Below are 25,062 nucleotides of genomic sequence, written 5' to 3'. Positions count from 1 at the left end.
GGGTTCTTCATTTCTTCCTTTTCTAGTTGCTTTCAGTGTAGAGTTAGGTTATTTATTTGGCTTTTTTTCTTGAGGTAAGCCTGTATTGCTATGAACTTTCCCCTTAGCACTGCTTTTACAGTGTCCCATAGGTTTTGGGTTGTGTTTTCATTTTCATTCATTTCTATGCATATTTTGATTTCTTTTTTTATTTCATCTGTGATTTGTTGGTTATTCAGCAGTGTGTTTTTCAGCCTCCATATGTTGAAATTTTTAATAGTTTTTCTCCTGTAATTGACATCTAATCTTACTGCATTGTGGTCAGAAAAGATGCTTGGAATGATTTCATTTTTTTTTAATTTACCAAGGTTATATTTATGGCCCAGGATGTGATCTATCCTGGAGAAGCTTCCGTGTGCACTTGAGAAAAAGGTGAAATTGATTGTTTTGGGGTGAAATGTCCTATAGCTATCAATTAGGTCTAACTGGTCTGTTGTATCATTTAAAGTTTGTGTTTCCTTGTTAATTTTCTGTTTAGTTGATCTATCCATAGGTGTGAGTGGGGTATTAAAGTCTCCCACTATTATTGTGTTATTGTTAATTTCCCCTTTCATACTTGTTAGCATTTGTCTTACATATTGTGGTGCTCCTATGTTGGGTGCATATATATTTATAATTGTTATATCTTCTTCTTGAACTGATCCTTTGATCATTATGTAGTGTCCATCTTTGTCTCTTTTCACAGCCTTTGTTTTAAAGTCTATTTTATCTGATATGAGTATTGCTATTCCTGCTTTCTTTTGGCCTCTATTTTCGTGGAATATCTTTTTCCAGCCCTTCACTCTCAGTCTGTATCTATCCCTTGTTTTGAGGTGGGTCTCTTGTAGACAACATATATAGGGGTCTTGTTTTTGTATCTATTCAGCCAGTCTTTGTCTTTTGGTTGGGGCATTTAACCCATTTACATTTAAGGTAATTATTGATAAGTATGATCCCATTGCCATTTACTTTATTGTTTTAGGTTCGAGTTTATACACGCTTTCTGTGTCTAGAGAAGACCCTTGAGCATTTGTTGGAGAGCTGGTTTGGTGGTGCTGAATTCTCTCAGCTTTTGCTTGTCTGTAAAGCTTTTGATTTCTCCTTCATATCTGAATGAGATCCTTGCTGGGTACAGTAATCTGGGCTGTAGGTTTTTCACTTTCATCAGTTTAAGTATGACCTGCCATTCCCTTCTGGCCTGAAGAGTTTCTATTGAAAGATCAGCTGTTAAGAAAAAAGAAAGAAAGATCAGCTGTTATCCTTATGGGAATCCCCTTGTGTGTTATTTGTTGTTTTTCCCTTTCTGCTTTTAATATTTGTTCTTTGTGTTTAATCTTTGTTAATTTGATTAGTATGTGTCTTGGGGTGTTTCGCCTTGGGTTTATGCTGTTTGGGACTCTCTGGGTTTCTTGGACTTGAGTGACTATTTCCTTCCCCATTTTAGGGAAGTTTTCAACTATTATCTCCTCAAGTATTTTCTCATGGTCTTTCTTTTTGTCTTCTTCTTCTGGGACTCCTATGATTCGAATGTTGGGGTGTTTAACTTTGTCCCAGATGTCTCTGAGGTTGTCCTCATTTCTTGTAATTCTTTTTTCTTTTTTCCTCTCTGCTTCATTTATTCCTACCATTCTATCTTCTACCTCACTTATCCTATCTTCTGCCTCCGATATTCTACTGTTGGTTCCCTCCAGGGTGTTCTTGATCTCATTTATTGCATTATTCATTATATATTGACTCTTTTTTATTTGTTCTAGGTCTTTGTTAAACCTTTCTTGCATTTTCTTGATCCTTGTCTCCATGCTATTTATCTGTAACTCCAATTTGCTTTCAAGATTTTGGATCATTTTCACTATCATTATTCGGAATTCTTTATCAGGTAGATTCCCTATCTCCTCCTCTTTTGTTTGGTTTGGTGGACATTTATTCTGTTCCTTTACCTGCTGGATATTTCTCTGCCTTTTCATCTTGTTTATATTGCTGTGTTTCGGGTGGCCTTTCCGTATTTTGGTAGTTTGTGGTTCCTCTTTATTGTGGAGGTTCCTCCCAGTGGGTGGGGTTGGACGATTGGCTTGTCAAGGTTTCCTGGTTAGGGAAGCTTGCATTGGTGTTCTGGTGGGTGGAGCTGGATTTATTCTCTCTGGAGTGCAGTGAAGTGTCCAGTAATAAGTTTTGAGATGTCAGTGGGTTTGGTGTGACTTTGGTCAGCCTGTATATTGAGGCTCAGGATTATGTTCCTGTGTTGCTGGAGAATTTGTGTGGTATGTCTTGCTCTGGAGCTTGTTGGCCCTTGGGTGGTGCTAGGTTTCAGTGTAGGTATGGAGGCATTTGATGAGCTCCTATCATTTAATGTTCCCTGGATTTAGGAGTTCTCTGGTATTCTCAGGATTTGGACTTAAGACTCCTGCCTCTGGTTTTCAGTCTTATTCTTAGAATAGCCTCAGGACTTCTCCATCTATACAGCACCAATGATAAAACATCTAGGTTAATGATGAAAAGTTTCTCCACAGTGAGGGACACCCGGAGAGGTACACAGAGTTACATGGAGAAGAGAAGAGGGAGGAAGGAGATAGAGGTGACCAGGAGGAGCAGGGGGCTATCCAAAGGGGAGAGAGCAAGCTAGCCAGTAATCACTTCCCTATGTGCTCTCCAAAGTCTGCACCCCTCAGAGATGTTCACGGGGTTACACAGAGAGAAGAAGAGGGAGGAAGGAGACAGGGGTGGCCAGGAGGATAAAAGGGGGAATCAAAAGGAGAGAGACAGATCCAGCCAGTAAACAGTTCCCTAAGTGTTCTCCACAGCCTGGAACACACAAAGAGATTCACTGAGTTGGGCAGAGAAGAAAAGGGGGCGGGGGGAGATAGAGGTGACCTAGGGGAGAAAAAGGAGAGTCAAAAGGGGAGAGAGCAATCAGGCCAGTGATCCAGCTCCCAAGTAAAAATGGGTACTGAAGATTGGGTTCTTAAAGTACAAAGTTGATAACAAATACCAAAAAGCAAAGATTAAAAATATAGAGTAGAGGTTAGATTCTCAAAAATACAATATTAAAGAAAAAAAGTCACAAAAATCATAAAATATATATATGATGTTTGCTTTAAAAATAGGGTCTTTTTTTTTTTTCCAAGGTTAATAGTAGGTTATAAAAATGAAAATTAAAGGAGTAATAATAGGGTACTTAAAATTTTTAAAAAGATTTAAAAAATGATAATAGTAAAAATATATCTAGGACTTTCTCTGGAGCTGTTGCAGACAGTGTGGGGTCAGTTCATTTTCAGATAGTTCCTTGATCCGGCTTATACTTCTCAAGGTCTGTAGGCCCCTTCCTATGTAGTTGGTGCTAACTGCAGGGTTTTAATCTATTGCACCTGTCACTTCCAAAGCGGTTCCCTCTGTTTATGTTAGCTTCTTCTGTTTGCTGGTCTCTTCAGTGTCTAATTTCCGCCCTGACACAAGGGGGGCGGTGGTGGTCACTTTTTTTAGGCTCGCGTGTTCAGTCATGCTGTGGGGAGGGAGGAACACTGCTAACAAATATCACTGGCATGTGTGGGGAGCGCTCCCAGTGTCTCAGCCACACTGGGCTTGCCCCTGCTCTCGGCGTGTGTGCTTTCCCAGTCTATACTGCTCAGGCTCTAGGTTGCCCTGCTGGGAACTGTCTGATGCGGGCCCTGGGTTGCATGCACTCCCCAGGTCTAAGCTGCTCAGGTTCAGGTTCTTGGGTACCCCACAAAGGCGCAGACTTGGTTGGGCCTGCGTTTTGTGCCCGTCCCAGGTCCGAGCAGCTCAGGTGACCAGGTGCTTGGCGAGCGCAGTCTCCCCCAGTTGGAGGCTGCGACTCATCGTCTCCCCCGTCCCAGCCGCTCAGTTTTCTGGGTGTACGACGGGCACACCTTCTTAGTTGTGCCATGTGTCTCTTCTGGGGAGCTGATCTCTGGCTGCGACCCTCCCAGCAAATGTCAATCATCCAGAATCCCAAGAAGTCTTGGTTAGCAACGAAGTCTACTTGCGGTTTGGTATCTGATGCCTCTCTGGAGCCAAATGCCCCGTTCTGCTCTGGCTGCCCTCGCCTGCCTGTCTCTGGTGGGGGATGGGCGGGGCCGCAGCTGGCTAGCTCTGCTCAGTCCTTTGTTCTGTGAGTGGGCCTGGCAGTGTCTTAGGTTAGGGCTTTTTGTGGGTTGCTATCTCAAGCTAGCTCCCTCAGATAGCTACCTCCTTTTAGAAGACAATGGGCTGCCTTTCTGGGTGCCTGATATCCTCTGCCAGCATTTAGAAGTTGTTTTGTGGAATTTGCTCAGTGTTCAAATGTTCTTTCGATGAATTTGTGGGGGAGAACGTGGTCTCCCCATCCTATTCCTCCGCCATCTTAGGGCCACCCCTAATGTCCTTTTTTAATTCTCCTTCCTTGATTTGGGCTTCTCTATATGCTTCTTTTCAGAGAGTCTGCATCTTGCAGCTGTTTTTGTTTTTAAATGCAAATTTTTAACAGGAAGGCATTTCTGTCATATTTTCATTCTCTCCCATTTTCTCAAGTTACCTTCTATACTCCTATCTAATTTAGAAGCTAGGTCTTTGCCTCAATATTCTGTCAAGCCCAGGATGCATTGTTCGTAAATGAGCTTTAGGAGCATGGAGGGCCCTCTTCCCCCAGCACCCTCAGGACTACCCACTGCACCCCCTGCAGGCCATGTAAGATGAACCCAAGGTTTAATAGTGCTGAGATTTTATTTATTTTATTTTTAAATTTTTATTTATGTTAAAATTTTATTTTATATGTAATATAGTTGATTTACGATATTGTGTTAGCTTCGAGTGTAAAGCAGAGTAATTCATTTATACGTATACATATATCTATTCTTTTTCAGATTCTTTTCCCATATAGGTTACTATATTGAGTACAGTTCTCTGTGCTATATAATAGGTCCTTGTTGATTATCCATTTTATATATAGTAGTGTTTATTTGTTACTCTCAAACTCCTAATTTATCCCTTCCACATTTCCCCTTTGGTAACCATGTTTGTTTTTGACATCTGTGAGTCTATTTCTGTTTTGTAAGCAAGTTAATTTGTATCACTTTTTTAGATTTCACATATGAGTGTTATTATATGATATTTGTCTTTGATATACTTCACTAAGTATGATGATCTCTATGTCCATCCATGTTGCTGTAAATGGCATTATTCCATTCTTTTTTATAGCTGAGTAATACTTCATTGTATATATACTAGATCTTTCTCCACTCCTCTGTTGATGGACTCTTAGGTTTGCTTCCATCTCTTGGCTATTGTAAATAGTGCTGCAGTGAACATTGGGATTCTTGTGTCTTTTCCAACTATGGTTTTCTCCAGATATATGCCCAGGAGCGAGATTGCTGGATTATATGGTAGTTGTATTTTTAGTTAAGGAACCTCTGTGCTGTTCTCCATATTGATTGCACCAATTTATATTTCCACTAAGAGTGAGAAGGGTTCTGCTTTCTTCACAGTCTCTCTAGCATTTATTGTTTATAGATTTTTTTGATGATGGCTATTTTGACAAATGTGATACTTCACTGTAGTTTTGATTTGCATTTCTCTAATAATTAGCAGGGCTTCCCTGGCGGCTCAGTGGTAAAGAATCCACCTGCCAATGCAGGAGATGTGGGCTCAATCCCTGAGTCAGGAATATCCCCTGGAGAAAGAAATGGCAACCCACTCCAGTATGCTTGCCTAGAAAATCCCACAGACAGAGGAGCCTACAGTCCATGGGGTCCAAAAGAGTTGGCCATGACCTAACAGCTAAATAACAACAACAATAATTAGCCCTGTTGAGCATCTTTTCCTGTGCTTTTTGGCCATCTGGATATATCTTCTTTGAAGAAATGTTGATTTAGATCTTCTGCCCATTTTTTGATTGGGTGGTTTGTTTTTTTGATTTAGAGCTGCATGAACTGGTTCCATATTGGGAAATTAATCCCTTGTCACTTGTTTTGTTTTCAAATCTTTTCTCCCATTCAGTGGGTTGTCTTTTCATTTTGTTTATGGTTTTCTTTGCTGTGAAAAAGCCTTTAAGTTTAATTAGGTCTCATTTTTTTACTTTTGGTTTTATTTTCATTACTCTTAAGTGTGCCTGCATGCTCAGTCACTCAATCATGACTGACTCTGTGTGACCCCATACATTGTAACCTGCCAGGCTCCTCTGTCCATGGAATTTTCCAGGCAAGAATACTGTAGTGGGTTGCCATTTCCCCCTCCAGGGCATCTTCCCAAAATGCATGGCTCCTCTTAGGAGGTGGATGCAAAAAGATACTGCTGTGATTTATATCAAAGAATGTTCTGCCTATATTTTCTTCTAAGAGTTTTATAATATCCAGCCTTACATTTAGGTCTTTAATCCATTTTGAGTTTATTTTAGTATATGGTGATAGAGAATGTTCTAAGTTCATTCTTTTACATGTAGCTGTTCCCTTTTCCCAGTACCACTTATGGTATAATTCTTGGCTCCTTTGTCATAGATTGACTATAGGTTCATAATTTATTTCTGGGTTTTCTATGCTATTCCTTTGATATATATTTATGTTTTTGTGCCAGTACCATAATGTTTTGATAACTATAGTTTTGTAGTATAGTCCTAAGTCAAGGAGCCTGATGCCTCCAGCTCCATTTTTCTTTCTTAGGATTACTTTAGCTATTCGGAGTCCTTTATGTTTCCATATAAATTTTTTGTTCTAGTTCTGTGGAAAATGCCATTGCTAATTTGATAGTGCTTGCATTGAATCTATAGATTGCCTTGGTTAGAATACTCATTTTGACAACATTGATTCTTCCAGTAAACAACATGATATATCTTTCCATCTGTTTGTATCATCCTCAGTTTCTTTCCTCGGTGTCTTATAGTTTTCAGAGTACAGGTCTTCTGCCTCCTTAGATAGGTTTATTCCTAGGTATTTTATTCTTTTTGATTCAGTGGTAAATGGGATTGTTTCCTTAATTTCTGTTTCAAATCTTTCATTGTTAGTTTTTGGTATTAATTTGATCTATACTCCACTGTCCTTATGCTGCAGGCCATTTACTCTGGTGATTAATGAGGGAGGGAAGTGTTCTCAATTTTATGATGTCTCATTATTTTAGTGGGCCTATATCTCTAGGCTGTTACCTTCATGAATTTTTCTTGTCTTGCATAGCTTGCTTTCCCCACTTAGGTGGAATGGGCAGGCCAAAGCAGGCTTGGGTGGGAAGAATGTCCTTCCCTAGCTGGGGTAAGGTGTTAGTAAGCTCTTTCCTCTGGAGAGCAGTCCTTTGTATGGAAGATGCTCTCGACATGTTACATAGTGACTACTCTTTTCCCTCTTCCTGACTGAGAAGCAAGGGGATCTTTTTTGGATTTTCACCATGACACCTTATAAGGTTCCTGTGTCCTGGTCACCCTAATATTGCAGCCCCAGGAATATCTCACTCTCAGGCTTTTCCACACTTAGCCTCCCTGCAATTCTAGTATCTTCTATCCAGGTAAGCAAATCTCAGCTATGACCCTCTGGAGCTACCTGTCTTGCCAGATTTTGAAGTTGCAGTTTGCCCTATGACCTTAGTTCTCTGGTAAATAGTGAAAAATTGTTGATTTTCAGTTTGTTCAGCTTGTTCTTGTTATAAGAACAGGAATGAGAACTTCTAGGCTCTTTTATGTCAGAGATGAAACCAGATATATTCTCTGTATATAATTTCAGTTCTTTCAAATTTGCGAGGTTTGTTCTTCGGCACAGAATCAGAATATAGTCTATCCTGGTGAATATCACATGGGCTTCTGGGAGAAAAAGGGTGTGTGTTTTGTTACTGTTGGGTGGAATGTTTTGTATATGTTAGTTAGATTCTTTGGTTCATTGAGTTGTTCAGTTCTACTGTACCTGTGCTGAGAGGCTAGTAGTTCGGTTGCTGAGAGTAAAAATGTTGAAGTTCCCACTCTTATTGTGAGTTTTATCTATTTCTCCTTTCAGTGCTATTATTTTTTAACAGCTTTATTGAGATAGTTTACATATCATGCAATTCATCCACTTAAAGTATACAATTCAGCAGTTTTTACTATAGTCACAGATATGTTCAGTCAATACCACAGACAATCTTGGAACATTTTTCTCACCCTAAAAGACACCTTGTACTCTTTAGCTGTCACCTCTCTATTTCCCGATACCCAGCCCTAAGCAACTAATTACTTTCTTTCTATAGAAATGGATGGATTTCTCTGTCCCAATCTTCTGGATAGGGAGAACAGGCTTCTCTTGGAGGTTTGGGGGATTTGGTTTTTTTGTTTGTTTTGTTTTTGCTTCTGCTTGTTGGTGGTTCTGGGTTGGAAGCGTCTGCAGAGTCCTATCTGAGGTATATGGGAGGCAATAAGGAAGCCTAGGGGATTTACCATTGCTGTGTTGCTTCTCAAGCCCTAGGGTCCTAGGCTGTCTGTCTTCATTCTGTCTTTCAGAGTCTTCCAATGCTTGCTTGTTGTGTTATTTTAATTATAAGAGAAAGGACCTGGGAGCAATGGGGCTATTCCATCTTGGCACAACCAATAGCTCCCACCAAAATGTATTTTGCCTCCAAAATCCAAAGGAACCCACAAGTATGTATCTGTTTCTTCATAGTGAGCAGTTCTGGATGTAACTCTTCTTTCCATTTGAAACTTTACCAATGTGGCAAATACCTGAACTTTTGCAGGCCTTCTCTCTCACCTCTAGTAGGCATGAGTTGTATTAAGTATCAGGTGTGTTTGTGATTTCCAATTTGATTTCCCCTCACCAGTATGTATCTTAATGTTTCAGTGAAGGGACTGCTTTCCTGACCCTCTCAGAGATTTCCAGGTAGTGACTGAGCAGATTACACCTCATTGGATCCACTACAACATCCCCATTTCTCTAAGCCTTTGTTCTTTTTCCTCTGGATTATACAGTGGAAGTTCCAGATCTCGTTCTCACTGACTGTAGGCCTCTACTGGGTCAAGACTTCTATTAACCATTATAGGTACTCAAACAAACACATTAAATCCTAAGGCCTATGTGAAACACCCTCCTTGGCCTGATCCAGTCTTAGACTTATTCTCATTGGCTAACGTACTTAGACTCCATTGCTCTCCAAATTCCTGCAAATAAAATTTGGCAAAATTTCTTCATGTATGTAATCTCTCCCAGGAGCAATTAACTCTGAATCATGCTGGGATTTTACTTTCTCTATGGCCCTAGAGGCAGGGAGTATTGTTGTGTGGGTCCTAAAGAAGAGAAATTTCCTTTTTAGGTAACCACACCAGATGAAGTCAGTGAAATCTTTTTATTCAAGTGAATGCTTGTTTTCTTAGAAGGCAAGAAAGGCTGTTTCTAATGTGAAGAAATGTTTAGAGATTTTAGAGGTTTAAGGTTCTTATCCTCCTGTCTACACAAAGGTTTCCGTCTCAAGTCCTCACCCTTTCCCAGCAGAACCTTTACCTTAGCTTAAGAGACTTAGCATAAATATACCTTTAGCTGGCATGTGGTTCTACAGCTTGTACATTCAGACCTCAGGCATGTTGCTCCCACAGCTTCATAAAATAAGAATTCCTCTAAGGCCACCATAGAAACTTTCTGATTCTCTACCTATGCCTTGAATTGAGAGTTTGTCACTAACTTTATCTTTTTTTTTTTTTTTTTGAGGGGGCTTGGGATTTGGGGGGATCGTTTCAGCAGTTAGAAGACTCCATCTCCCTACACAGTCTTTGAATTCATCATAATGCCACAGCAATCAAATACCACTGCACTTGATCTCCCAGCCCTTATCCTCCACTGGCAGTCTGAATGACCATTCAAGTCATCGTGACACCATAGCTTCAAGTGATCAGTGATGTCAAGTTGTTTCCCTAGCAAGAAGGTCATTCATGTCCTCACCAACACAACCCCAGAATCCCACTCTGATGGACTTTTTCCTTAGGCCACTCCCTCTCAGTTCAGTTCAGTTCAGTCACTCAGTCATGTCCGATTCTTTGCGACCCCATGAATCGCAGCACGCCAGGCCTCCCTGTCCATCACCAGCTCCCGGAGCTTACTCAAACTCATGCTCATTGAGTTGGTGATGCCATCCAGCCATCTCATCCTCTGTCGTCCCCTTTTCCTCCTGTCCCCAATCCCTCCCAGCATCAAGGTCTTTTCCAACGAGTCAACTCTTCTCATGAGGTGGCCAAAGTATTGGAGTTTCAGCTTCAGCATTAGTCCTTCCAATGAACACCCAGGACTTATCTCTTTCAGGGTGGACTGGTTGGATCTCCTTGCAGTCCAAGGGATTCTCAAGAGTCTTCTCCAACACCATAGTTCAAAAGCATCAATTTTTCAGCACTCAGCTTTCTTCACAGTCCAACTTTCACATCCATACATGACCACTGGAAGAACCATTGCCTTGACCAGATGGACCTTTGTTGGCAAAGTAATGTCTCTGCTTTTTAATATGCTATCTAGGTTGGTCATAACTTTCCTTCCAAGGAGTAAGCATCTTTTAATTTCATGGCTGCGGTCACCATCTGCAGCGATTTTGGAGCCCAAAAAAATAAAGTCTGATACTGTTTCCACTGTCTCCCCATCTATTTCCCATGAGGTGATGGGACCAGATGCCATGATCTTAGTTTTCTGAATGTTAAACTTTAAGCCAACTTTTTCACTCTCCTCTTTCACTTTCATCAAGAGGCTTTTTAGTTCCTCTTCACTCTCTGCCATAAGGGTGGTGTCATCTGCATATCTGAGGTTATTGGTATTTCTCCCAGCAATCTTGATTCCAGCTTGTGCTTCTTCCAGCCCAGCGTTTTTCATGATGTACTCTGCATATAAGTTAAATAAGCAGGGTGACAATATACAGCCTTGACGTACTCCTTTTCCTATTTGGGACCAGTCTGTTGTTCCATGTCCAGTTCTAACTGTTGCTTCCTGACCTGCATACAGGTTTCTCAAGAGGCAGGTCAGGTGGTCTGGTATTCCCATCTCTTTCAGAATTTTCCACAGTTTATTGTGATCCACACAGTCAAAGGCTTTGGCGTAGTCAGTAAAGCAGAAATAGATGTTTTTCTGGAACTCTCTTGCTTTTTCGATGATCCAGCGGATGTTGGCAATTTGATCTCTGGTTCCTCTGCCTTTTCTAAAACCAGCTTGAACATCTGGAAGTTCTCGGTTCATGTATTGCTGAAGCCTGGCTTGGAGAATTTTGAGCATTACCTTACTAGTGTGTGAGATGAGTGCAATTGTGCTGTAGTTTGAGCATTCTTCGGGATTGCCTTTCTTAGGGATTGGAATGAAAATTGACCTTTTCCAGTCCTGTGGCCACTGCTGAGTTTTCCAAATTTACTGGCGTATTGAGTGCAGCACTTTCACAGCATCATCTTTTAGGATTTGAAATAGCTCAACTGGAATTCCATCACCTCCACTAGTGATGCTTTCTAAGGCCCATTTGACTTCACATTCCAGGATGTCTGACTCTAGGTGAGTGATCACACCATTGTGATTATCTGGGCAGGCCACTCCCTCTAACACACACTAAATCAAGTCACAGTACTGGCTAGAAAACACACATAAGCTGGAATGTTGAAGAGGAATTAATGGTGAGGGACTATTTATAGGAGTTCAGGCAGGATTCAGAGCACCCGAAGGGATGAGAAAGTACCTAAGAACTTACAGCAGTAGGAAAGTTTACTATTCTTAATCTTTTGGCTTAAAGAACAAAGGAAGATCTGGAGGCTGTTGAGAACTAGAGCTATCATGAGAGGCCTGCCCAATAAAAGCTCTGGTCAGAGAGGTAGAGATAGAGTGAGGGGAAATAGTCACCCATACCATAAAAACAGGGGGAAAAACTGGCAAAAGTTAAAACTGGCAAAAGTTGTCAGAATTGAATTTTTCAGAACTCTGGAAATTAACAAAAAGCTTACAGCAATCTGGAGTGCACTTATTCAAGAAAAGTGGCTGGATCTCAGAAAGAACAGAGATCTTTGTGATGTTTTAACTTAAAGTCCCATCCTCTAGTCTTAACCTTGAAAACTAAGGATCTGCAATCACAGTTAAAACCAGCAAGCTGGCAGCTGTTGGAAAAGTGTGGAAGGAAGTAGGAGCACCTTCAAAGGGGGGTTCACTAAGAAACCCTGCTTGCAAGCCTGTCTTCTGTTTCTTCAGTCAGAGCTCACCAGTGCAGAAAACCTCTTCCCAGAGGGTATTTGTCAAAAAATTGTCAAAACAATTACAAGCAATTGCTTAACTTCACAGATGTCTGAGGCAGTGGATAGCTATTGGGCCAAATAGTAGACTAAGCAGCTGAAGATGGAGAAGCTCTATAAAGTCAGCAAAAACAAGACTGGCAGGTGACTGTGGCTCAGACCATGAACTCCTTACTGCAAAATTCAGACTTAAATTGAAGAAAGTGGGGAAAACCACTGGATCATCCAAGTGTGACCTAAATCAAATCCCTTATAATTACACAGGGAAAGTGACAAATAGATTCAAGGGATTAGATCTGATACACAGAGTGCCTGAAGAACTATAGACAGAGGTTCACATTGTACAGGAGGCAGTGATCAAAACTCCCCAAGAAAAGGAAATGCAAAAAGGCAAAATGGTTGTCTGAGGAGGCCTTACAAACAGCTGACAAATGAAGTGAAGTGAAAGGCAAAGGAGAAAAGGAAGAATATATCCATCTGAATGCAGAGTTGCAAAGAATAGCAAGGAGAGATAAGAAAGCCTTCCTCTGTGATCAATGCAAAGAAATGGAGGAAAGCAATAGAATGGGAAAGACTAGAGATCTCTTCAAGAAAATTAGAGATACCAAGGAAACATTTCATGCAAAGATGGGTACAATAAAGAACAGAAACAGTACGGACCTAACAGAAGCAGAAAATATTAAGAAGAGGTGGCAAGAATATATAGAAGAACTATTCAAAAAAGATCTTAATGACCTAGATACCCACGATGGTGTGATCACTCACCTAGAGCCAGTCGTCCTGGAATGTGAAGTCAAGTGGGCCTTAGGAAGCGTCACTATGAACAAAGCTAGTGGAGGTGATAGAATTTCCAGCTGAGCAATTTCAAGTCCTAAAGGATGATGCTGTTAAAGCACTGCCCTCAAATCTGTACGCAGGTCAAGAAGCAACAGTTAGAACCAGACATGGAACAACAGACTGGTTCCAAAGAGGAGAGTGAAAAAGCTGGCTTAAAACTCAACATTCATGGCATTCGGTCCCATCACTTCATGGCAAATAGATGAGTAAACAATGGAAACAGTGACAGACTTTATTTTCTTGGGCTCCAAAATCACTGCAGATGGTTACTGCAGCCGTGAAATTAGACTACGCTTGCTCCTTGGAAGAAAAGCTATGACCAATCTAGACAGCATATTAAAAAGTAGAGATATTACTTTCCAAACAAAGGTCCTTATAGTCAAAGCTATAGTTTTTCAGTAATCATGTATGGATGAGTTGGACCATGAAGAAAGCTGAGCACTAAAGAATTGATGCTTTTGAACTGCAGTGTTGGAGAAGACTGTTGAGAGTCCCTTGGACTGCAAGGAGATCAAACCAATCCTAAAGGAAATTAGCCCTGAATATTCATTGGAAGGACTGATGCCGAAGCTGAAGCTCAGTGCTTTTGCCACCTGATATGAAGAACTGACTCATTGGAAAAAGACCCTGATGGTAGGAAAGATTGAAGGCAGCAGAAGAAGAGGGTGACAGAGGATGAGTTGGTTGGATGGCATCATCAACTCAATGGACATGAGTTTGAGCAAGCTCTGGGAGTTGGTGATGAACAGGGAAGCCTGGCATGCTGCAGTCCTTGGGGTCACAAAGAGTTGGAAGAGTTGGACACAACTGAGCAACTGAACTGAACTGAAGGCTGAAAAGGAAGATAGGAGAATGAGGTTTCTGCAGGGGCCTCAAAAAGCACTGACGTATTTCTGGGAGCATGTAAGGTCGTGTGCATGCCCAAGAATGTGGGCATGTTCAGAGAAGACCCAAGAAGGCCCTGAGCTTTCACTTCTGCTGGCAGGAAGTGAGACTGTGCCAGCAGGACGTGAAGGCTAGGGCAAAGTTGTCAGCCGCCTGGTTGGGTGCTGAAAATTGTGACTGGAGCCCAGTGAGAACTAAAGCCATATAGGAAGGTCCATCCAGGGGAGCTATATCCTCATATCAGCCAAACCTAGCTGGTTAGGGAATCCAGGATTAGTACAAAAATCTAAGACAGGAGAACCCATAGAAGTAGGTCTAGCTCTTGCCTTGAGATCTTTGATCATCCAAGATGATACAATGGCAAAGCTTCTTTTGGAGGATTGTGGTGACCCGGAGAAAATTAAAGCCCATAGAGAAACAAAACGGTTTATCAGTGGTTGCCAGAGACTTGGTAGGGGGCTAGGGGGATGGTGCTTTGCTGCAAGTGGACACAAGGAACATTTAGAGAGATGAAAAATATTTTATATATTGATTGTGGTGTTAAATACTTGTACATATTTCAAAACTGATTTACTGTACACTTAAAGTGGATGAATTTTATTCTGTTTGTGTGTACCTATAACTGTATTAACTTGACTTTTTCTTAAAAAGAAGAAAAAAATTTCAACTTTTCTCTCTTCCTGCCCTTTACCTTGTGGCTGTGCCTCCTACTGTCCTAATTTACCCAGAAACCAGCCATCAGGTAGTTTGGGAGGTAGGGTCTGTAGAGGTCACCTTCTTGGACTACATGCATGTGTGCTAAGTCGCTTCAGTCATGTCCAACTCTGTGCAGTTCTTATGCACTGTAACCCACCAGGCTCCTCTGTCCATGGGGTTCTCCAGGCAGAAATACTGGAGTGGGTTGCCATGCCCTCCTCCAGGGGATCTTCTTGACCCAGGGATTGAACCCACATCTCTTATAGCTCCTGCATTGGTAGGTGGGTTGTTTACCACTAGTGCCACCACAGAGAAAGGCAAAGACTGGGTTGAGGAGTGGGGAAAAGAGAAAACAGCACAGGGAATCCTCTGTAATCAACAGTAGACTATTCTCTCCTCACCAGAGGATAGCACTTCTGGTGGGAAAACAAGGCATCCAGCCACTGGAGCTGCCCAGACTGGCTCACGACTTACTGCAGGAAGATGCCAAGTGGAGTTTGAGACGGGATTCCCCTGCTTTGTGGGAAAAGACCCTCAAACTCTGGGATTCAGATTCTGAAATTACCTCTATAAGCAATCTATGGGAATACGTTTGTAGGATAAATCCCTTAAAATTGTGTTTTTTAAACTCTTTGGTATGTGTGTGTATGTGTGTGTGTGTGTGTGTGTTCTAGTTAAATTGGTGACATTTTCAATTACATGATTTTTATAATGTATTTAAAATTCTCTCATTGCACTGGGTCTAGTAAGCAGAATTAAGACCATAACATGGAAAAAGCTAATTTTTCCTAGGCTGCTAACATAGGGGGCTTCCCAGGTGGCACTACTGGTGAAGAACCTGCCTGCCACTGCAGGACACATAAGAGACTCAGATTTGACCCCTGGGTTGGGAAGATCCCCTGGAGGAGGGCAAGTCAACCCGCTCCAGCTGACATAGAGGTGTTGTCTGAAAGCTGCTCATAAAATGAGCACAAGCATACCTCACCTCATTCCAGTGCTCAGTTTTAAAAGGAATTTACATTTCTGTGGTGTGTTCTGTTGACCATACCTAATTCTTTATTTTAACCAAGAAAAAGACTGTCTCTAATGGAAGGAATCCTGAGGCTTTCCTCTTGAACTCACGGTGTTCATCTCCCGCTCTTTCCCCAGGAGGACAACTGTGAGTTTTGTGGCTTACTGCTGCTCCACCCAGTGTCTGCAGACTTTTGACCTACTGAGTTGATAAACACTCAGGAGCCTCAGGAGCGTTGCCAGCTTGACACTGCAGTTGCCCGCATACCGCACACTGCGCGGCAGAGGGGTGGAGAGTCCAGCCAGGCCCAGCAGCCCTTGCGTCCTGCCACACTCGGAGACTGCAGGACTCTGAACATCACGATCAAGCGTCAGAACTGCAATGCCTTCACCCTTCCCCCAAGTTGGAATATAGCCTCCCCCGACTTAAGAACCCTTGGTCTTCTGTGTTTTTCTTTTTATGTGAGTGTGTCTTATATGCAGATGATTTAGTTTTGATATGCCTCCCCAAATCTAATTTAGAGCAAGTTTCAGCTGTCTGAAGAACTATAATTTGATAATATAACCAAATTAACTTTTGAACATATATACCTTCAATGGTACTTGTAATCTCTCTTCCCCCAGTGATTTATTCCCCAGAGGTTACTCTCCATGTTTTTAACAAATTTCAGCCAACCCTATGACCTCAATAGTATTGAATTGTTGGCAGAGGGGTGGGGGTAGGGGTTGGGGGTGCAGGGGAGGGCAGAGAGGGTGCCTGAGTTGGCTCCAAGCTGGACTCTAGTAGGGGCTTCACAAGGGTCCTAGCACACACCCTTTGGAAAGTTACAACCTTGTTTATAAAGTTTTGCAACCTATTTTGTGAGGGTTTTAAAAATAAAACTAGGCTATAAGTGAAATAGACACTTTTGAAAGGCTACAAAAAATAATTTTTTAATTTTTTATTCCCTGATAAGATTTTTTTTTTTTTTTAATTTGAGAAGAGTTTGAGGAATATTTGAGGCTTTAAAAGAATCTGATTCTTTTCTTTCTGGATTTAAACATTTTCTGGCTACTGAGAAAGGGAGAGAACACATCAAAATATGACCTCTGGTGTTTCTTGTTAGATGGATTCTTACACTGACTTTGAAATATCTTTGTTACATATGATAAACAAGTCTCAGCTACTTCTACTAGTTTTTAGCAAGGTGATTCTAAGTACAGTCTGTGCACATTTATTTAAATACCTGCAGCATTAGATAATCTTCATTTTGACCCTAGATTTCTTAAGTGCCTGACACACTGCTGTCCAGATAACACTGAGAAAACACAGGAAACACAGGTCCAAATTCAGCCTCGGACTTTGCAAAAAGGCCATAAATGGAAAGTGTGAGATTGTACTCTGACATAAGATAGTGCTTAGTGGAGGACTCACATATTTGCTCTTCCTTTGAAAGGATGGCATTTTAATGTTGCTCTGCTGCCAGATGTTCATCTGGTTGCTGTGAACTGATTCTTTTTTAACGTTTTTAAAAAGTTTAATTGTACATAGTTTTCTCTAAAGGCAGGACTAAAAGGGAACCAGGAAGGTTTACTTGGTAGGAAAATGATTTTTGAAAAATTTTAGATTTGTCAAAAATTTGGTTTATGGAATTTTATTAGCTGCCCTAAATCTGTAATGGTAGGCTCTAACAGTGCTAAAAAATCCTACATAGTTACTGACGAATGTGTGATCTTTTCACAGTCACACCACCTGCTGCCCGGAAAGCAGACTATACACATAGAATGGTGAAGGCAGAACATTATCAACTGTATTTCCACTGTTCTTACTTCCTCTTGTCCCTTTCATAACTTGGCCTCTTCAGCCTTAATCTTTCAAAGGCTTATAGTATAATAGGAACTGAAGATCTATATCAAATGCAACACTTCTTTCATCTTTTGGAATAATTGAAGTTTTAGTGTAACCCCTCCATGTATATAAATTGGGAGGTGAAAATGATGAAATTTCACAAATGTGGTTCAGGCCTAAGAGGCTGCTACCTATCATTTAAGTGACAGTAATATGTTTCAACATCTTTCTACTTCACCCTCTACAATCATATATCTTAAAATGGAGTTGTGAAATTTGATAACCTAATATTCAGGATTCTATTGAAACAAGGATATGTAATACTTTTAACTTGCTTGAGATTTTACAAAGACAGCTACAATCCAAACAGCCTGTGTACGAAGAATGTAAGTTGAACTCCAGCAGTGGGCTAGGCAGACAACATTTGGATGGTCTCAGCCTTAATCCTGAGACCAGAACCCAATTTGATGCAGAATCTAATTTAATTGATGAGAAATGGAACTTATAATTTGACTTCTTTGGTGCTATTCATTCATTGGTGTCATTCTTAACCTTTTATATTATAAAGGAGTATTGTAGACTGGAGAAGATTTGCCTACATTCTAAATATTTAATTGTGTCCAGAGCTTTGCAGAAAATTCTTAAGTTATTATATATGTGTTTTCCTGAGCAGTGGTTATCTTAGGTAGAGAAATACTTCATGCAATTATAATGATGCCCCAAAAGTTAATTGTTTGGACAATATAGCCTGTTCAGGTAAGTTTACATCAATAATCTGATATATGGATATGGGTAAATTTTAAAATCCAGGATACCCTTTTGGGCATAGACCTTCTTAAGATATAGTTCATAGAGGGTTCATTTAAACTGGATTACCGTATCAATGTTCTTCGAAATGCCAAGTTGTTATTATACAAAAATCCTCAATTACATAACATTGCATAGATGAATGAAATGTTGCATCTTTGATGAATAAAATACATATTTTGAGCACACTTTAATAGTTTTAAAACTGACCAATACACAGAAGAGTCCTGGCTAGTGGAGGATACGTTCTGGTTAATAGAAGGATGAACTCCTTTGTTATCTGACCCTCCTTTTCTGGAAAAGCATGGTCTACATTAAACATCTTTTGGTCAACGTACTCAACAGTCACTAAAACCTTTCACACTCTGGCTTGTCTTCTTAGTTTAATGTACATCTCTCTTTTCTTCCACATTTAATTCCACAAATTAAAATGTTCACAATTTAAGAAAAAATACTTCAATACCAGTTGGCTTATAAGGCTTTATACATAGTTTTCTCTAAAATACATACCTATTTTGTAATCTCTTTCAAAGCCACTTTTAGAAATTATTAATAGTAAAATTAGGTTTCTGTTTCCTGAGTTGAAAAATCAGACATGTTCATCTTTACTGTAAAAGGCTTAAGCATGATACATTGCTTCAGGAGAAATCAAAACATTTTTATTCAGATGATTTATGATCATGGATTCCTAACTGGGCCAACACTAATGCAACCTGATGTAATTCAATATTGAGATGTAAATTCATTTCATAGACTCATAATCTTATTTAAAAATCAGGAGTCTTATTTTAAAATGTATCCTTACATAACCCTGGACAATTTATTATGCTCTTATTATTTTCATGGTTTTCATCAACTCTTGCTTACACTCATGATGAGGCTCTTCTACATTTATCCAGGAAAGTTAAGTGATATCCTGCCTTCTGTTAAACTGAGGGAATTTTTATGAAGTCTGTATTCTTGAAAATAACTACATGGCTATCTAAAACTCATTCAAGTCTCACTATCCCTACCCAGGAAGTGCCTCCCTGTGCTAGTAGCTGATAGATCTGAAAGTGATGCAAGTGTCTCTAGGAAGGGATTGATCATAGCTGAATGCCTGTTATGTTTGGTCAAGAAAAGAGACTGCTTCACAGTTTAGGATATTCTCTTTGATGCATGACTGTACGGTACACAGAGACTGAAAGGTACTGAAGCCCAGGGTGGCAGCTGGACAGAAGGTGGAGCATTTGGAAGTCATTTCTATATGTAATTAAGAGACTTGCAAGGGTTGGCCAGGTTTCCGCCAGCCCCCCTGCCTCCAGTTCACCTTACAGCAGAGTGTGGATTATCCTTGCTACCTGTCAGGTTTTGCTCCTCATAGCAATTTTGAGACTATATACCAAGATTCCTTCCTTCCCTCCTTCGTTTTTATACTGTGAAAAAATTTCCTAATACTCTGAGTCTGCCTGCTGAAACATTTTGACACTACTCATTTATAGTGTGGATATTTTCTACGATTCATATTATATCCACTTTGATCATTCTCACAGATACTGCTGTTTATAGAATGGTTGAGCTTGAACCAAGTCAATGCCTAGAAATGTCAATGGTGATGACTTTATTGTTTTCACCAGATTCACTTTGTTAAGGAAAATAAAGACATTAAATACTTAAAGCCAGCCAAAATGGTGGCATAAGGACCTCTGGAAATTCTCTCCTCCATAAAGACAAGGAAAAAATTTGCAAAAAAAATCAGAGTCAACTTTTTTCAGAACTCTGGAAATTAATCTTGCAGCATCCCAAGAAATATTTATGCAAGAGAAATAGCTGAATCTCAGTAAGAACTGTAAGTTTTATGGTATTTTAACTAGTTTTATTTCCATTCCCCCTGCCCATTTCTAGTACTGCTTATCCCTGAAGACCAACAGTTCACAGTCATGGTAGAAGCAGCAGCATAGAAGCCACTGGAAGAAGGGGGTTGGAGCTCCTTCAATGCTTCATTCCCAGAGAATTGTTTGGTGGTTTCCCAGAGTACCTCACTTGCAAGACTGTCTTTATTTTCTCTGATCATAGTTTGCCACCAATGCTTTTCCAAGTATTTAATGAGAAAAAATCAGAGGCATTTGTGGCTGCCTGAAGTAATAGCCATTGGAGCAAACAACAGGCTAACCATAAACTAAAAAGGAAAAGTTGAGTAATGAGAGGCTTCAAAAAGCTCTGCCATTCCTGGGAATTTAGATGACCTTGTACATGCATAGACCAAGGACTTTGCACAAGCCAAGGATTGTTACTCCTGCTCAGGAAAGACCTGGAGACATCTTAACTCGCACCTTAGGTTGATCTTGGTGAACTGCTCAAGCGGAAAGTGAAGATGAAGGCAGAGTTGTCAACCTCCTGGCTGGGTGTTGGGTGTTGGAGGATGTCCCAACACCCATACAAAGCTGTCAGCAAAGACTGGGAGAGTTACTGGCTTCAGGTGCTTATGTAAGTACTGTCTAATCATTGGGTGACTAAAACTACCTGAGAAAGACTTCAGAGTCTATCTTTTACGAAGAATATGGACTTCAAAGAATTAGTTCAGATGAGTTGCTGGACAACCAAAACCAGCAATTTCATCAAACTCTTCGCAAAGGGGTAAGTAAATCTAATTTCTAAAGTTATCCTATTAGTTGTCCTCAAAAAAAATTATGAGACATGCAAGAAATAAGTGTGCCCCATAAAAAGTGGAAAAAGTCAATAAACTGTCTTGAGGAAATCCAAATGTTGGAATATGTAAAGACTTTAAATTGACTATTTTAATATATTCATATAACTAAAGTATGAAAATGATGTATCACCAAGTAGAAAACATCAGTAAAAAGAAATTTTTTTTTAAATACAGAAATTGTAGAGTTTAAATAAAAATAGCTGAAATGAAAAATTCCCCAGAGGGGCTCAACATCAGATTTGAGTAGGCATAAGAAAGAATCAGCAAAGTTGAATATAGGTCAATTGAGGTTATCCAGATTGAGGAACAGAAAGAAAATAGAAGGGAGAAAAATTAATAGAGCCTTGAAAACCCATCAGATACTATCAAATGTACCAATATATGCATAACAGGAGTCACATAAGGGGAGAAGAGAAAAAGAATATTTGAAAAAAATAATGACCAAAGACTTCAAAATTTGATGAAAAATATTAACATACTAAGAAGCTCAATGAACCTGAAGTAGGATAAATTCAAATTCATTCCTGGACATATAATCATACTGTCAAAAGATAAAGACAAGGAGAAAATTGACTCATACACAAGAAATTCTTATCAGAAAATGTGGAGACCAAAAGGGAGTAGGATGACTTCTTGGAAGTGCAAAAGGAAATGACTATCAAGCAAGAATTTTGTATCCAGCAAAACAATCCTTCAAAAGTGAAGATGAAATTAAAACATTCTCAGATAAAACAAAATTCAGCATTAGCAAGCCTGTCCTATAAGAAATAATAAACAGAGTCCTTCAGGCTACAATAAAAGGACAATAGACAGTAACTCAAATTGCACATGAGGAAATAAAGAGCACAGATAAAGGTAGCTACATGGGTAAATATAAAAGAGCGTAAATGCATTTTTTGTTCACAACTTTTTTTTACTCCCAGTTTAAGAGGCAACTCCATTAAAGAGTTACAAATCTTTGTTGATGGTCACAAAGTAAAACAAAATACGTGTGACAATAACAGTACAAAGAAAGGGAGAGGGAACAAGCCTGTATGGGAACAAACTTTTTGTATAATACTGAGATTAAGCTGGTATTAATCAAAACTAGACTGCTATATATTAAGATATTAATTATAATCCTCAGGGAAACCACTAAGAAATATATGGTAAAATAGTAACAAGAATATATAGTAAAAGATACAAAAGGAAATAAAAATGGCACAGTAAAAATATACAACAGAAGGCATGGAAGCATGGAGGAATAGAAGAAAAGACATAAGACATTGAAAACAAATGGCAAGATGGCAGACTAAATCCTACCTTATCAGTAATCATATTAAAGGTAAATGAATTAACACTCCTATTAAAAGGTAGAAATGGCAGAATGGGTAAAAATCATGATCCAACTATATGCTGCCTACAAACCAGTAACAGATAGATTGAAAGTAAAACCAAGGAAAAAAAAATGGAAAAAGATTTACCACACAAACTTAACAAAGAGAGCCAGTGTGGCTGTATTAATCTCAGACAAAAGAGACGTTAAGGCATAAGTTGTTACTAGAGACAAAGACATTACAAAACATTACATAATGATAAAAGGATCAGGAAGACATAATTATACACATATATGTACCTAACAACAGAGCACCAAATACATGAAGGAAAAACTGATATAGCTGAAGTGAGAAATAGCCAATTCAATAATGGCAGTTGGAAACTACTGCTTCACCTGCAATTTTGGATAGAACAACTAAAGAGAAGTCAACAAAGAAATAGAGGACTTGAACAACACCTTAAGCCAAGTAGCCCTCACAGACATACATAGAGCAACAGCAAAAGCACATGCTTTTAAAGTGCACATGGAGCATTCCTTGGGGTAAAAAAGTCTTAATATTTTTAATAGGATTGACTCACACAAAATATGTTCTCTGACCACAAGAGAATGAAATTAGAAAGAACTAACAGAAGGAAACTTGGCAATTTTATAAATATATGGAGATTTAACATTGCATTCCTAATTAATCAATGGGTAAAAGAAGAAATCACAACCATAGATTAATGGCTGCCTGGATAGGGGGAGGGAGGAAATGGGTCATGACTGCTAATGGGTGTGGCGTTTCTTTATGGGGTGATGAAAACGGTTTGGAGTTAGATAGTCATGATGGTTGCACAACCGTGCTAATATACTAACAACACACACACTAAAGGGATGGTTTGTGGTATGTGAATTACATCTCAACTTAAAACTCAAAACCAGTGATACCTGTTAACAAGCTATTTTTCAATAGACCAATAATCCTTCCAGAATCCAAGAATGGAACTGCAGTCACTGTGAAGTGAATGGAAACTCAGTATTGACACTCATCTGGTTTTAGAGTCTGTGCTTACTGGTTAACACCAGCATCAGGCCAAGTCCACAGTAATTTAAAAGTCCCAGGTGGTGAATGTTCCAACTCACTGAATCCACTGAACAAACAGTGACCATTCCAGTGAGGCCCCTCAAGGAACAGAGACCACTGAAAGTAAAACACCATGAAATTAATGTGTTTGAAAATATAATCAAGTGGAAAATTCTGTAAAGTACTTGTAAATCATATTGCTTTTTTCCTAGTTTACAACAGTGATTGGTACCATTCTTAATCTAGAACAAAAATTTATAGGGAGGTATTATTTACTAAAGGTCGTTTTGTATCTTTTCATCATAATTACAGCTATGTGTTTATTATGATTAAAAAAAAATACTTCTATCCAAGGCTGTTAATAATTTTCTGAAACTGATAAAGGTCACTCTTTAATTTATTGACCAAACAATTACACCCACTTTGAGGATATGCAGTCTAATTTAGTAGACCAAAACAATGTTTAGATTTTAAATTAAAAGACAGAGATTTTATAATTGTGCATAAGAAACAGTGGTTATATCTTGCCCTCTTCAGGTTTATGTTCTTTAATTTCAGGTGATTGGTCTGGTAAAAAATTTTAAAAATATAAAATCCAGTTGCAGTATTATTAGTATGATCTTACTATTTGAAACAATCCAGTAAATTGTGTTGTAAGCTATGATTAAGGAGTCCTGTACATTGATTATATAATGCAATCATGCATAAAATCACTTGGTAGACAACCCTAAAAGGAAAATCTGCTCTTTTTTATTTAATCCCTATCTTCCTATAAGAATTCTTTATCTGTGTAATTTTTTACATCTTGTAATTCATATTAAAGTAGGCTTTTTTCTAATTACAAAAGCAATACTGCAGCCTAGAGAAAGGGATGAAGAAAAAGCTTACTATCCCAAGAACCCCTTCATCTTTTGGTAAATATTTGTCTTTTCAGTCTTTTCTATGAATGCTACACATACACTTGTGGATTTACTTAAATGACATCTTAGCAGACAAACTATTTTATAACTTGCTTTCTTCAACTAACATTTTGTGAAAATCATAGCAATAAAAATACATACATACATACTGGCTACGTAGTATTACATTTTTTACCAATATTATGTAATATAGTACATAATTAATACATTTTTAAACAAAAAATGTTGCTTTTATTGTACTTGAAAGCATCGATTTCTCTTAGTTTCTTTATGTAGTACCAATTTATTTGGTAAGGCAGATGGGAGATTAAATTTTATAAGCAAGTATCAGATTGCTAATACTTTTATAGATATACATCATCAGTTTAGCTCTTTTCAACTAGAGCAATCTTGGAAAACTTTAACTCTTTATTTAATGTCAAAGTCACTGTGACTAGAGCCCTGAACTAGGATTTCATTCAAAATGTACTTTTATTAGTGCAATTGTCTAGTATGCCACAATCACTACAGTTTTCAGTAAAGAGATTTTTCTCCCACCCCAGACATTTCCATTTGGCATATTTTTCCTAGAACAACAACAAAAAAATGAGCTGGGATCTGATCAATTAACCTTCTGTTTAATATTAATTTCAAAACATTGACTTACATCAGATTCTCAGTGAAAATACTTACAGTTAGCACAATAATGTGGGATCCCTGCAAAAACAAGATGGGATACAGCTTTTTAGTTAAAACAAGCAGTTCACAGAAAGAAATATGTTAACGCCAACAAGAAAATGACATTGAAAAAGACAGGAGTAGTCACAGAGGGGTGGGGAGGA

General features: G+C 39.1%; 1 protein-coding gene across 2 annotated transcripts in view; it reads left to right on the top strand.

Moving 5' to 3' along the window:
• The window catches only part of LRRC28 (leucine rich repeat containing 28), a 198,764-nt gene extending 182,718 nt beyond the window's left edge, over nucleotides 1-16,046 (top strand). For both annotated transcript variants that reach the window (XM_043489722.1, XM_043489721.1), the window contains one exon: nucleotides 15,755-16,046. In XM_043489722.1, coding sequence (XP_043345657.1) covers nucleotides 15,755-15,827 — 73 coding nt within the window. In that variant the 3' untranslated portion in view covers nucleotides 15,828-16,046. The remainder of the gene's footprint in view (nucleotides 1-15,754) is intronic.
• Nucleotides 16,047-25,062: the final 9,016 nt, after the last annotated feature.

Source organism: Cervus canadensis, chromosome 17 (genome assembly GCF_019320065.1).
Source record: "Cervus canadensis isolate Bull #8, Minnesota chromosome 17, ASM1932006v1, whole genome shotgun sequence".
NCBI classification, from domain to species: Eukaryota; Metazoa; Chordata; class Mammalia; order Artiodactyla; family Cervidae; genus Cervus; species Cervus canadensis.
This window is presented reverse-complemented; position numbering and strand designations above follow the sequence as displayed.